The sequence below is a fragment of the Lissotriton helveticus genome, chromosome 5_1 (assembly GCF_964261635.1).
Source record: "Lissotriton helveticus chromosome 5_1, aLisHel1.1, whole genome shotgun sequence".
Lineage (NCBI taxonomy): Eukaryota > Metazoa > Chordata > Amphibia > Caudata > Salamandridae > Lissotriton > Lissotriton helveticus.
Window position 1 is genome coordinate 1,397,509,552 of NC_136065.1, and position 13,704 is coordinate 1,397,523,255.

Sequence of the window (13,704 nt, forward strand, 5' to 3'; positions counted from 1 at the left end):
CGCTTGCGGCGCAGGTTGGCAGGCTAGTTGTTCTGCCCACCCTGAATACAAACGAAGCTCTCACACGTGCCTCGCAGACTAGCCACGCAGGTAACAGAGACCGAATTGCCACATCTCTGTAGCGAATGGTAAAGGGCTCCCTTTAATTTTAAATCACCTCTGCTTAGCAGACACTGCGCTCTTTCATTTTTAAACCTGCTTAAATTTGCTTTTAACTTCACAAGCACTCACTTTGTCACTCTTCCCCTTCCCCGGTCCACCACTGACGTAGTCCTATTGTTGTGGAGGGAAGGCGGGACGGGAAGTGATTACTACTTCCCCTCGCTTGCGGCACAGGTTGGCAGGCTAGTTGATCTACCCTGTTCTACCGTAAAAGCACAATGCCATTCTGTTCGCGCAGCGGATGCTCTCAGCGGGTGCCGGCGGCGCGCTAAAGGCAAGCCCGTCTGCGCCAGAACGGGCCTAGGGACAGGAATCGCTGCCCCCTCTCCTGCAGCCCCTAGAATCTACACTTGAGAGACACTGCTGCGACTCAGACAGGTCACTAATACACCATGTGTCCACTCACTCGCCCTGGAGGAATGACAAAGCAACGCACTCACTGCTCCTACACTCTATCACCATCCCCAAAGAGAATCTCACCCCCCATTGGGCATTCAATCAGCATGGCCCTGCTGAACTGCCGGTCATTAACCAAACACTCCACGGAAATCAATATGCTTCTCCAAGACACAGAACTAGATGTTCTGTTTCTAACAGAAACCTGGTCATCCCCAAGCTCAGAACCAGACATTGTCCAAGACCTCCCCCCACGATACCTCACCCAACGTCTCGACAGAGCCGCTGGGAGAGGCGGAGGAATCGCAATCATTCACAAAAGCCACCTCCCCTGCCGCATATTAGACAGCCCGTTTCTTGATTGTGAAAACGTTCATTTTATCATCCAACTTTCCCCTTTAAAATCACTTTCAGGCATTCTCTTGTACTGCCCACCAGGAACACATGAACAGTTCTGTAGCTCCCTGATGGAAGCCATCCTTCCCCGAGCCTGCTACTCCTCCAACTTCACAATACTGTGAGATCTAAACCTCCACTTTGATGACCCGTTGGACAAAGTGGCAGGGGACCTAACACTTGACCTGGCTTCCTACCACCTTCACCTGAAAAGCCACCTAGCCACACACGTAAAAGGCCATTTATTAGACCCCATGTATTCAAACATCATCGATCTAAAAACGGGTAAGCCCCTCCCCATCCCCTGGTCAGATCATTTCCTTGTCCCATTCCACTAGCAAACCAACACCGAACCCCTCCGAGGGCCTACTCCCCGTTTCCCAGAACGCCCATGGTCAAAATTAGCCCCGGAGGACTGGAGAAGCGAACTCGAAATCACCACCCCCTCATTCGAACCTGACCCAGTCTGAGCAGACGAGCAATTATCTGCATGGATAGAAAACTCACTAGACCACGTAATACCAAGAAAAATCTGATCTACAAAAAAATGGAACCTTCAAATGCCCTTGGTTCACCCCAGAACTCCGCAACCTGAAAAAAAAATGCAAAAAACTTGAAAGCATATGGAGGAAGGACCGGGCCCACAACAGAAAAATAGAATACAAAGAAGCCATCAGGTCCTACAAAGCTAACCTAAAAACAACCCAGGCGGCCTTCTTTGAAGAAAAAATCCAAGCTTCCGCTAACTCTTCTAGGGAAACATTCCATATCGTCCAAAAATTCCTGAAAGTGTCAGATCCACCGCCCATCATCGACCCTTCGGGTTGCAGATGTAACGAACTGGCAGAGTTCTTCTGCACTAAAATTCTACATATATATTAAAAACACTCCCTGTCCCCGACTATTCACCAGAGTATCTCCCTTTAGCACCCGTAGTCCTTCTGGACTCCTTCCCCCCGCCAAGGGAGATGCTCCCCCATCACCAATCTTCGATGGCCATCCTGCATGGGACCTGTTCCAACACCAAAAAAAGAAATAAAAACCTTGGGTGTCTTGCTCGATCAAGCCCTAACCTTTCAAACACAAGCTAGGAAAACCGCGGGAACCTGCTTTGGCATTCTACGCACCACACGCAAAATCCTCCCCTTCTAAAAAAAAAAAAAAGTAGTGCTTATATAGCGCATGAATCAACCCCGAAGGGGTCTCAAGGCGCTGTACACATACCGCTGTGGAACCCTTCCTGGCCTTTCCCTGTGAAGCACCCACTCCTGGGCACCCCCAAGGTGAAGCCAGGCATCCTAGCGTTGTTGGGGCCGTTGTGGAGATTAAGCAAGCTATTGTCCAGAGTTGCAGAGTGGGACCCATAATTAGAATAGGCACAGAGGCGAGAATTATCAGGTCCGGGGAAATTGATCCCAAGACCCGCCGTGGCGGCAATTGAACCCTGGTCCCGGGCCAGACCTCTGCATCAGGGTCTGCCGCTCTAACCATTGAGCCACCTTCTACCCCCCCCCCCCCCCCCACTCCCGAAAATTCCTCATTCAGGGTCTCAACCGGTCCAGACTGGACTACGGTAACGCCTTATATCTTGGCGCCCCGAGATCGGTCATAAGTAAACTTCAACTTGTCCAGAGCGCAGCAGCTAGGCTGCTAACAGGCACAAAAAAATCGATGCTCAGCTAAGCCGGCCTTAAGCTCCATACACTGGCTTCCACTCCACGAGAGAATCAATTTCAAATCTCTCTGTATCACACATAAAATTTTACAGGACAAGGGCCCCCCCAATCTTGAGATCCCTGATCAAACCATGTAAAGCCAACAGGAAGCTCAGATCCGACCACCTCTCTTTAGCAACTGTTCCAAGAATTAGGAAATCGCGGTCAGGAGGGTGCCTGTTCTCATACAACGCCTCCAAGCTCTGGCCCTCCCTGCCCCTTAACATTCGCCGGGAAACCAACCTACTTAAAATTCCGTAAGCTGCTAAAAACATAGCTGTTTCCTTAGGTCTCGTCTGTTCCCTAGCGAATTCCTCGAGTCCAGTGCTGGGACGCCCCCGGGTAGCTACGCGCTTTACAAATCCACTTCCAATTCCAAGATGAGGTCATTAATGACGGTGCCCTTGTTCGCGCTAAATCGCAGGTCGGATTCTTCCAGGGTCTCGGGAAGACTTTTCAGGATGGACTGTTTGAAGGACTTAGTAGAGATTACGAGGATAGATAACGGTGTAGTAGTTGTCGCCCGTGTAGGGCAGGCAGGGCCCTGCCATGCTGGGGAGAGTGGGGAAACTCCAGCCAAGGAGGTCTGTAAAGAAAAGTGAAATATAAAGGTAGGAGAACCCAAGAGGTCTGTCCTATCAGCTAGGCCTCCCTAAAAAATGGGATGTAGTGCCATGATGACTTGTCCCATCTTACATGATCCGCAATAATGTAATTGCAGATTAACTTGAATTATATCAAATAATCCGTCCATTGTTCAGAGGGGATTAGCAGGTCGCTTTCAGCCGAGTAGACTGAGAGCGCTATTAGGCATATGCCCATGCCAAGATGGATGCTGCAGAAATTTGCTCAGTCATCTTTCTATTACTATGCTGCTCTTCAATCAGTCCTCTTTCACCTTCAAGGGGGCAGCCCAAGGGAGTAGGTCAGATCAAGATGTCCGAACCATTTTCTGTGGTGGGGGGATAGATATATTTAGCCTCTTCCGTGTGAAAATGATGCTGCCATTTTGTGGTGGAAGGATAGATAGATTTAGACTTCAATAAAAAGCAGAAACCCAGGGACTCAAAATGGATTTCCCCCCCTGCGCAGCCTCGGTGGCCGGGAGTGACAAAAAGAAGTCAAAGAAAGTAATAAGGCAAAGTAAAATGATAAGCAAAACGTCAGGGTTGAGAAAGCGGATGAGGGACGCGGCTCAACCCAGGCGTCCCGGACGATAAACGCAGCATCTCAGCCTCAGAAGACAGCCCCCAGCAGACAACAGCGCGGGTAAACAGAGAGGCGAGTGGCCTGCGCTCCGCAGACTCCACAGGGCCTCGGTTCCTCGACTGCCAGAAGCAAGAGAGCAATCGCCTATGCCAGAGTCGGCATGTGGCTTCAAACGAGCAGATCCCACTGCTTAGGTCGGACGACTGGGGATCAGCACTCCGCGGGAACTCTGGCAATCATCCAGGCAAATAGCTGAGGCGATGCAATCATCGGGCTCAACAGGCGTCAACCCAGCAGTCCAAAGGTCGGCGGTCTCGTGGAAGATGAGTGAGAGCATAAGATAATCGGTGGATCCAGGATCAACTGTATGCCAATGGTAGTGCACAAACTGGGTGATGATGGCAGGGTTGGACAGAGATATCTACCGATTCGGTAATCCCCAACCTGGAGCTCACTTGAGGAGCTCTTGTCTGGTGGCCATCTTGGTCGAAGTCAAAAAAAGCTTGAAGATCTTCTGTGAAGAGAGCCAACAAGTCTTGGTAATGACAAACAGACACAGTGTACAGGGAGGCGGTCTACATTGGTTTGATTACAGTCTCCCAACCTGCAGAGAAGACTGGTCAGCCCTCTGGAGAACCAAGAAACCACCACTTGTGTTGCAGAACTGGGCAGTGTCTGTGGGAACCCAAGGACATAGCCGGTCATCGATGTCGAGGTGCCTGCAGATGCAGGGAAGTGACGCCTGCACTTCAAGGAAGGTTCCTTCAGGTTGAGTCCTGGATGACTCGAGGGATGCATACCCGAGGAGTTGCAGATCTTTGGAAAAACACAGGGACGAAGCTGCAGTAAGATGCTTCCCATGGGAAAAGTTTTGCTGTAGTTCCTGGCTTGAAGAACAGCACAGTTCCAGTGTCCATAAGCAGAAGAGTCTTTGAACAATGTTCAGATGACAGGCAGTCAGTTCCAGAAGTTGTTGTTGGGACGAATGTAAGGACCCACCCTCAGGGGAGCCCTTAAGTAACCCTAAAACAGGAAAGGACCTCTTCTCTGGTGACCCACCTATCAGAAGGGTCAGGGGCACAACTCAGATGTCCTAGCCAGTCAGATGCTCCAGGGACCAAGATTTAACATGGTAGAATCAAGTGGCCACCTCGAGGAGTTTTGGGGCACCTCCTTAACCACTTGGATGCTAAGGCAATTCTACTTTTTGTTCATCATTTCCATTGAAATGAATGGCAACTCCATGACGAGTTACCCTTGTCATTAGCAGCGAAGGGGTTAAGGAGAATTGGGGGTGGTCCCTCCCCTGTCCTTTGACCGGTTTCATGCAAGAGCGGGAGCCTAGGGCTCCTGAACTGGGCCAAACTGGTTTATGCAAGGAGGGCACATTTGGTGGCCTTCAATGCAATCTGGAGGTGTTCGGCAGCACCCCCACCCTACCTAATTCTGAAGGAGAGGTAGTCACACCTCCTTCACAGGAAATCCTTGGCTTAGCTTCCCCTGCCAGAGGGAAGCTCTTCAGCAGGGGGGCAAAACACTGTCATGATTCAGCAGGAGCACGGGCTGGAAGTCGGATACTGAAAGCTACACAAGTAGGTCTTGGGGGTCCTCTAAGCAGACCCCTAGTACATGGTATCATGAAACTAACACTGGAATTGGTGTAGTTGCATTATTCCAACATGTTTGATAGCACACATGACCAGGTTCGGGCAGACCTTATGTAGTTAGACATCTCGATTTGCCATTGTCCACAACATACCTTCTAATGGCTATACAAACTCCTACAAAGCCCAGAAAATGGAGTCTGGGGTTTGTAGGGGTACCCCCACACTTAGCACTTTGCATCTTGCCCTTGAATTAAGGGCCTACCTTAGGGTTGTTTTATAGGTTTTAAATGCAGTGCCCTGGATATAAGGGGAACCTTATATCTGAAGTGAAGGGTGCATGCAATGGCACTTCTGAAGACACAGTTTGCATGGGCTCCTATGGGTGGCATAAGACATGTTGCAGCCCATGGGAGACCACTGGGATACCAATGCCCTGTGTACCTCAGGACCATATACTAGGGACTTATAATGGTACCCCAGTATGCCAATTGTAGGGGGGTACAAAGTACTTACCAAGCAAATTTAGATGGGAGAGCACAGTCACTGGAGATCTGATTAGCAGGATCCCAGTGAACTACAGTCAGAATATACTCACACCAGGCAAAAAGTGTGTGTATTTATTTCAGAAAGATCCTACTTTTCTACAGGGATCTTATTTAGTTTGTGACATCATCTACGTAGATACTCACCAGCTCTCTCATGAATGCATAGAGATTGTCTACAGACTCTCTGTCCTTCTGTTTTGCTTGCCATAGGACGTATCGCTTGTGCTCTTTGAGGACGGTTACTGTTGCATCACAGGTGCCTTCTGTTCCTGTTTTCGGCAGATTTTGGAAGAATGTGTAAATTCCTTCCCCAACTTAATACAGTAAAAGTGCCCGATGGATGGAGGGTTTATTTGTCTTTTGACAATCAATTATTCATTTTACTTATCCATTAGCTCAGCAATACTGAGCCTTAACAGGGGCTGCTAGTTCGCTGAATGGCAGGATTTTGCATGCTGTGTTGTCCACTTACATATATGTATGCACTGGAGGTCTAGGGAAGGAGTGAAACAGATGCTTGATGCTATGTGCCAAACGCATTGTAACTTTAACTATGTATCATAGAAGATTACCTTATCTTACAGTCTTTTCTTGAGGTGAGAAGGTTTTGCGATGCATTATCTTTAACAGTTTAGCAGAGGAAAGTCGCTATTTACCTGGAGGTCTGATAAATAGCTGTTACCAAACATTAAATATACTGTACAGTATTGTTTTCATGTCATGTATATAAATTTGTTTCTGCACTTTTGATCACATTTTGTTTTTGCAGGATGGCCATAAACATTTGTTTTATAACACCAATCCATCAAAAAGAAAGTGGTTGGCAGTTGCCCTAAAACAAACCATTCCCCTGGAAGGTAATGTTACCACAAACATGGCTCCCTTTTACTGTATTAACAGACAACTGTATATAAAAGAGTTCTATATGTAGTGAAATTAGAAAAGTTCTCATCATACTTACACATACTAGTCTTCTCCAAGGATCGCGCACATGTCTCTTTGAGAAGGTCACACAGATGTCTTGTGGCATTATTTCTGAAAAACAAATAAGAAAATATATAAATTCTACAGTGCAGATGTATTCCTTGACATAACTCCTCTTAAAACAGGCTGTCGTAAATTCACTTTGCCATTTTACATTAGAAAAGCAAGAGAAATTTAAAGTATGATCATCAAGAATTCTTTATTTTGTCCAATGAGACCATAAAAGCACAGGTTAAACATATGTCATAATTCATACATATACATTTCCAAAGATCAAATGCATGTGCAATACAGTATCAAAGAATTCTAAATAAAAGCTATAAGATGTGATAAATACATTACAATACACATTTCTAGTATTCAAAATTTTAAAAGGGGTAAGGTTGGTACCAATATATAATCACAGAAAGGTGATGAAGTGATCAAATTAGGCAGAGCCTGATTTTAAAATAACTCGGCGAGCACACGCCACATGGAAAATAGATATCGGGAGACAGAATAAACAATTGGCGTACTGATGTCATATTTTAATATCCAATAGGCCTCCGCGCAGTGATTTGTTCCAAGGTTTCTACATATCTGTACTAGCCATCAGCATCTAGCCATCTTGTATGCCGGACAAGGGAATAATACATGTTGGTCTGTCTCTGAAATATGATTGCAAGCCGAACAACCCTGGGACAAAATGCCACCCCAGTTTTTTGTAAAGGCAAGAAGCGGCAATGCTCCGTGCCTGAATTATAGAAACAGCTTTTTAGCAAGGGGAGGCTGAATAACATCAAGAGCAGGTTCTAGCCTGTCTTGCTCTTTAATCTCTAGGAAGGATGCAGTCATTGTGCCAGTCGCAGGATTCCTCTTAAGGTGATTACGTTTATAGTCCCTGAAGATCTTTGACAGGGTCTTCCTGTATATTGAAATGCATCTTCCTTCGGCGTTAGCCCATAGGTCCCCCAGCCCCATGGCTTCTAGGGAGTTTTTGATATACGCCAGCCATGGGATTTTACTAGCTCCTTGTAGGTTTAAAATTTCCTTAAGCTCTTCTCTAAAAGCTACTAATTCTGGGGTACTCTATAGGCGTTGCCAATGTAGGAGGGGTCTGAGGGCAACTTCCATTAGAAGTGGCAGAAGTGGAATACTTATGGGGAAACCTAGGCGTTGCCTAGCAAAGGAATTCTCATTCTTAGATAGGGGGTTGGTTGGCCGATGGCCCCAGATTTCTGCCCCATACAATGCCGCCCCCCTTACTTGGGCTTTATACATTTCCATCACTGGCCCAACCATTTTGTGGGTACACTTCCTGAGCGTTTTAGCTAACCCCCTGTTGTATGTGTCAGCTTAAGGCTGGCCTTCTTTACTTGTGCACTCTACTCCATCTTCTCAGTGAGTGTTAATCCTAAGCATTCAAAGACAGTCACTTTCTCTAGTGGTTTCCCATCTAACTGAGGATTTGGTTGTGTAGTATTTTGTACATTAAAAGCCATGTATTTAGTTTTCTGTGAATTTATCTTTAAACCCCTGCTTTTGCAAAATGAATGAAAGATATCTAGGGTCTCTGTATTCCCATAGGGGACTTAGATAGTAAGAGGGTATCGTCGGCGAGCATCAAGGCGGGAACCTTGAGGTTTGCCAACCTATGGGCATCTATATCCCTCCCAGCAATCAGGGTCTCTACTAGGCCATTAATAAATAAACAGAAATGGGTCAGAGCCAACACGCACCCTTGTCATACTCTTCTTTCTATGGAAATGGGGTCAGTGAGCTCGCCATTTTTCCCATGCCTGATTTGGGCGTAATTACATTCATGTAGCTGTTTCATCTGGTAGGAGAGATAGGGAGGGGCCCCCATTTCCAGTAAAATGGACCACAATTTGTCCCTGGGGACCAGGTGAAATGCTGATTTTAGGTCGACAAAGATCAAATAAAGGCTGCTACCCTCCAAAAGTACTGTCTTCCAGTATACAAGTTGCAGCCTCAGAATTTCATCTATTGTGGACCTTCTAGCTCTAAAAGCTGCTTGATAGGGGCTGATTATGGAATACTCCTCCAGCCAGCTCTCTAATCATCCCAATAGCACTTGTGCATATATCTTCTGGGTGACATCTATGAGGCTAATTGGGCGATAGTTAGCGGGCAACAGTTATGACCCCTTCTTGTGAATTGGAATAATTTCCTTCCCAAGCCAGGTCCCAGGAATCGGCATTCCCTGCAGGATAGCATTAAATACGGTCCATAAATATGGGGCCCAAATATTAGGCTCGTTACGGAGGAGGTTGCCTGGAATCTTGTCTAGTCCCGGTGCCTTAGAGGGGGTAACCCTGCTTAGGGCATCCATTATCTCTTTTAGATAAATTGTTGGAACAGCAGGGATAGGTGGCTGCAAGTGGAGGCACTCGTTAATGGCCCGCCCTACTACATCCTCTGCCCTTTTATATAGGGTTCAAAGTGGGCCTTCCAGACTTCTGCCTCCAGATTTGGTTCTTGTTAGATCTGGGGGTCTCTAGTTGGCAATGGTATTCCCCTTTGTCCAAATAGGGACCCTTACTTCTAAGTCAGGATAAGGGGATTACACTCCTTAATAACCCCTGCTCACGCCCTTGGTAGCTTGGCACGAGCAGACAGGCTTATCTCAGAGGCAGTGTGTTAATCATTTGTGAATATACACAGTAATACAGTGAAAACACTACAGATGGACACAACACAGGTTTTATAAAAAAAAAGTATTATTTATATAGACTTAAACACAAGACCACAAACGACAAAAATCCACAATACTACACTTCAGATTGCTTTAAATAAAGGACTAAAATACGCTATGATGTTCCCGGCCCGACTCCGAGTGGAACTTAATAGGAAAGCATGTTTTTTTTTTTTACAATCCTGAAGTGGCGGCGGATTGGTTGGATAGTGTGACTATTACGGACGTGGAGGACCAAGACCGGGGCGGGTTGGAGGAACAGTAAAAATGTAAAAAAGGGGTCAGTGGGTTTATATTTTCTTATGTTGTGATCCGGGGATGGAGTTGATGTGTAAAGTTCTCCCTAGATATGCTATGTCCGCATAGGTGCGGCAATATATGGACCTGAAATTGGGTGGCAGCGAAGAAGTGCGGGAGCGGGGTATGGTGGTGGGCGAGTGTAGGCCCTCCTCTCTTTTCTACTTCAAGGTAGTTGTAGATTAGTATTGGGGTGTGAGGGGGCGACAGGCACCCTGCTAGTTGGGGATGCGCGTAAGCGATATGCAGGGGTGCGGGGTGGGGGATGGGGGGAGAAGAGTTGAAGAGATCTTTGTATTATTGTGTGACACATTATTGGCATTTGGTTTAATTTTTTTCTGTTGTGTGTTACCGATGGCATCAATATATTGGGTTTGATTAACATGCAACAGACATCAGAGAATGCTGTAATGTGGAAGGACAAACTTTCAGTTTTTGGTTTCATTTTTGTATCATTGATTGTCACATTATTGGCGATTCCTTTTTGTATTTTAATGTTTGGGTTTATAGTTAACAGCATCAATGTATTGTATTTGAATAGCATGCAGCAGCTGCAGGAGGAACATTTGTCTTTTTCTTACGACGATGGGGGGTAGTGAACTCAAGGTTTTAAGTTGGAATGTGAATGGGTTGGGGGATAAAATAAAATGCAGTGTGGTGCTTCAGTATCTTAAACGTCGAGCACCGGACGTGGTCTTGCTGCAGGAAACGCACTTAGTTGGAAACTCCTGTATGGCAATGCATAGAATGGGCTATAAGTTGGTCGCTCATGCAGGGTTCACGGCGGGCTCTAGGGGGGTTGGTATCCTGGTTTGGTATCCTGGTTCAGCGGGCACTCCCATTGGCTATAGACACGGTGTGCGAAGACGACAGAGGCAGATACATTGGGATCTCGGGTCGCTGGGAGGGACATGTACTTACTCTGGTATCGGCCTATGTCCCCCCTGGTTTGCAGTCTGCCTCATTCTTTGATCTGGGGAAAATGTTGTTGGAATTGCCGGAGGGACTGTTGATCCTGGGGGGAGATTTCAATGCTGTTGTTTCGGGGCTCTTAGATAGACATACCCCCGATAGACGGGACGTGCCCTAAGGTGGATGTCGGATTTTCTAGATGCCATGGGTTTTGTAGATGGTTGGCGATTATACCACCCAGATAGGAAACAGTATACATTTCACTCAGGAGCACATGGTAGCCTTTCCAGACTGGACTATTGCTTGGTCCCGGTGGCTCAGGCATCTTATATAACTGAGGCGGTTCACCTGGCTAGGGGTATCGCCGATCACCATCCACTTTGGATCAGGTTTTGTTTTGCTCCAAATTCTGCTGGTAGGATAGCTCCTATTAATCCCTGGTATATGCAAAATCCCAAACTTCGAAAAGATCTCATAAAAGCTTTGGATGACTACTTCACAAACAATGAGGGATCGGTGTCTTCATCGATGTCTCTCTGGGAAGCCTTTAAGACAGTCATTAGGGGTCAAGCCTTACATTGATAGCTGGAATCAAAAAGGAGCGAAATAAGGAAATTGTGGAGGCTGAAATGGAGATTAATAGACTTGAGGAGGAGTTGGAGCAGCGGGTGACACAGGCTAACTTACATATCCTGAGCCTTAAGCAGCGTGACTACAAATCGTTGGTCACTGATATGGCTAAGACACTTGGAAGGGAGCAGCAGGGTAGGATCTACGATTTAGGGGATAAGGCAGGGAAACTTATTGCCTGGCTAGACAAGAGGGAATGCGCCAGTCGCATTGTTCCAGAACTTATTTTGAAGGGAGGAGAATCGATTACTGACCCCCAGGATATAGTTGACACCTTTGCTGAATATTTTCAGTCGGTCTACTCCTCGATCTCAGATAGACCTGAGGAAGACTCCTGTTTATTGCTCCGAGATATACGACTCCCCTGTTTGTCCAAGGAAGACGGTGACTATATGAATAGTGAGCTCACAGTGGATGAGATAGCCCAAGCTATCCATACTTTGAACTCGGATAAGGCATTAGGACCCAATGGGCTCCCGATCGAGCTTTACAAGCTCAGACCAGACAAGTTGGCTACGCACCTAAAGAATATGTTTGAAGAAGCCTGTGAAAAGGGAGTGTTGCCTAGAGATCAGAGAGTGGCGTTGGTAGTGGTAATTCATAAAGAAGGCAAACTGAAAAATAGATGTGCTTCATACTGGCCTATTTCCTTATTAAATGCTGAACCTAAAATATTGGCTAAGCTTCGCGCAAACAGGCTAGTAAAAGTAATTGGTGGTCTTGTTCACCCGGACCAATCAGGTTTTATTCCCCATAGGAATACGGCCCTTAACCTACGTAGATTGCATGGCGTGATAGCAAGAGCACATACTCTACAGGTACCAGCCGTAGTCGCCTCCCTTGATGCGACCATGGCCTTTGATACCGTCGAATGGTCCTACTTGTGGGCGGTCTTGGCCAAATTCGGATTCGGCTCTGATTTTATTGGATGGGTGTGTTTGTTGTATGCTGAGCCACTCGCCCAGGTAGTGGTTAATGGCAGGGTCTCTGCACTGTTTCGTTTGAGTCGAGGCATCCGGCAGTATTGCCCCCTCTCCCCTCTTCTATTTTCATTGTCACTTGAACCCCTAGCAGGTTGGATTCGATGGGAACCGTCGATCCGAGGTATAAGGCGGTCCCCTGATTGGGAAGACAGGATTTCCTTGTATGCAGACGATATCTTGCTCTATCTGACTGCTCCACGGAAATCCCTTATGGTGGTGTGTGTTGTCTTGGCCTCCTTTGGTAAAAATTCTGGTCTTTCTATTAACTGGGGAAGTCTTTGTTATATGTTCTCAGAGAAGAAACTCCGGTCCCTCCTAACAATTGCCCTATTCAGATTACTACGACTGGATTCCGGTATTTGGGTATATTTATTACACTCGATCCGGCAGTCAGATATAGTGAAGATCTCCTACCCCCACTGCAGAGGCTCAAGTGTGACTCAGCACATTGGCGTAAACTTCCGATCTCCTTACTGGGATGAGCGACCCTCTTTAAAATGATGGCTCTGCCCCGTTTCCTGTATGCTCTCCAAAATACCCTAGATGTTGTGCCCGCCAGTTATTTTCGTGAGATAGAAGGATTACAGCGTAGTCTTTTGTGGGAAGGAAAACCTCGCATTGCGCTGGCCAAGCTGACACCCCCATGGTATGACGGAGGTATCGCCCTACGGGATATCAAAAGGTATTATAGGTCTTCCCAACTTGCTGCCATTAACCATGCAACATATGGGTCCGTTATGGATCCTGGGTACGCGATGGACAGGTGGCTTCTTCCGGTGGGCAGTTACAATAGAGCGCTGTTCTCGAGGCAAGCGAGGCTGAATTTGACGGGTCCCACCAAACATGCGGTGAAAATCTGGCAAGATGCTACGAGTTCTTTGGGATGGAAGGGTAAACTGACGCTGGCTGCCCCCCTTTTTGACTCCGAAAGGCTAGGTAATCCGTGGAACAAAAAGGGCTTTGATAAATGGTAGCTGATAGGAATCTCGACTGTTAAAGACGTATGGAGTAAGGGGCGGATTAAATCTTTTGAGGAAATGCAGAATTTGAGCTATCCAGTTCCGAATATTTCTGATATGCACAGGTCCGTCACTCGTTACAGGCGGCCTTCGCTGTCGATATAGAATTGCCAGAGGCATCTCCCCTTGAGGATAGAATTTTAGACAGTCATCT

The 13,704-nt window shown here is 46.8% G+C and overlaps 1 protein-coding gene across 12 annotated transcripts in view; it reads right to left on the minus strand.

The window, feature by feature from the left end:
* The window catches only part of SYCP1 (synaptonemal complex protein 1), a 6,803,167-nt gene that overhangs the window by 5,602,940 nt on the left and 1,186,523 nt on the right, over positions 1–13,704 (minus strand). For all 12 annotated transcript variants that reach the window (XM_078644363.1, XM_078644366.1, XM_078644361.1 and 9 more), the window contains one exon: positions 6,992–7,065. In XM_078644363.1, the coding sequence (XP_078500489.1) occupies positions 6,992–7,065 (74 nt within the window). The remainder of the gene's footprint in view (positions 1–6,991; positions 7,066–13,704) is intronic.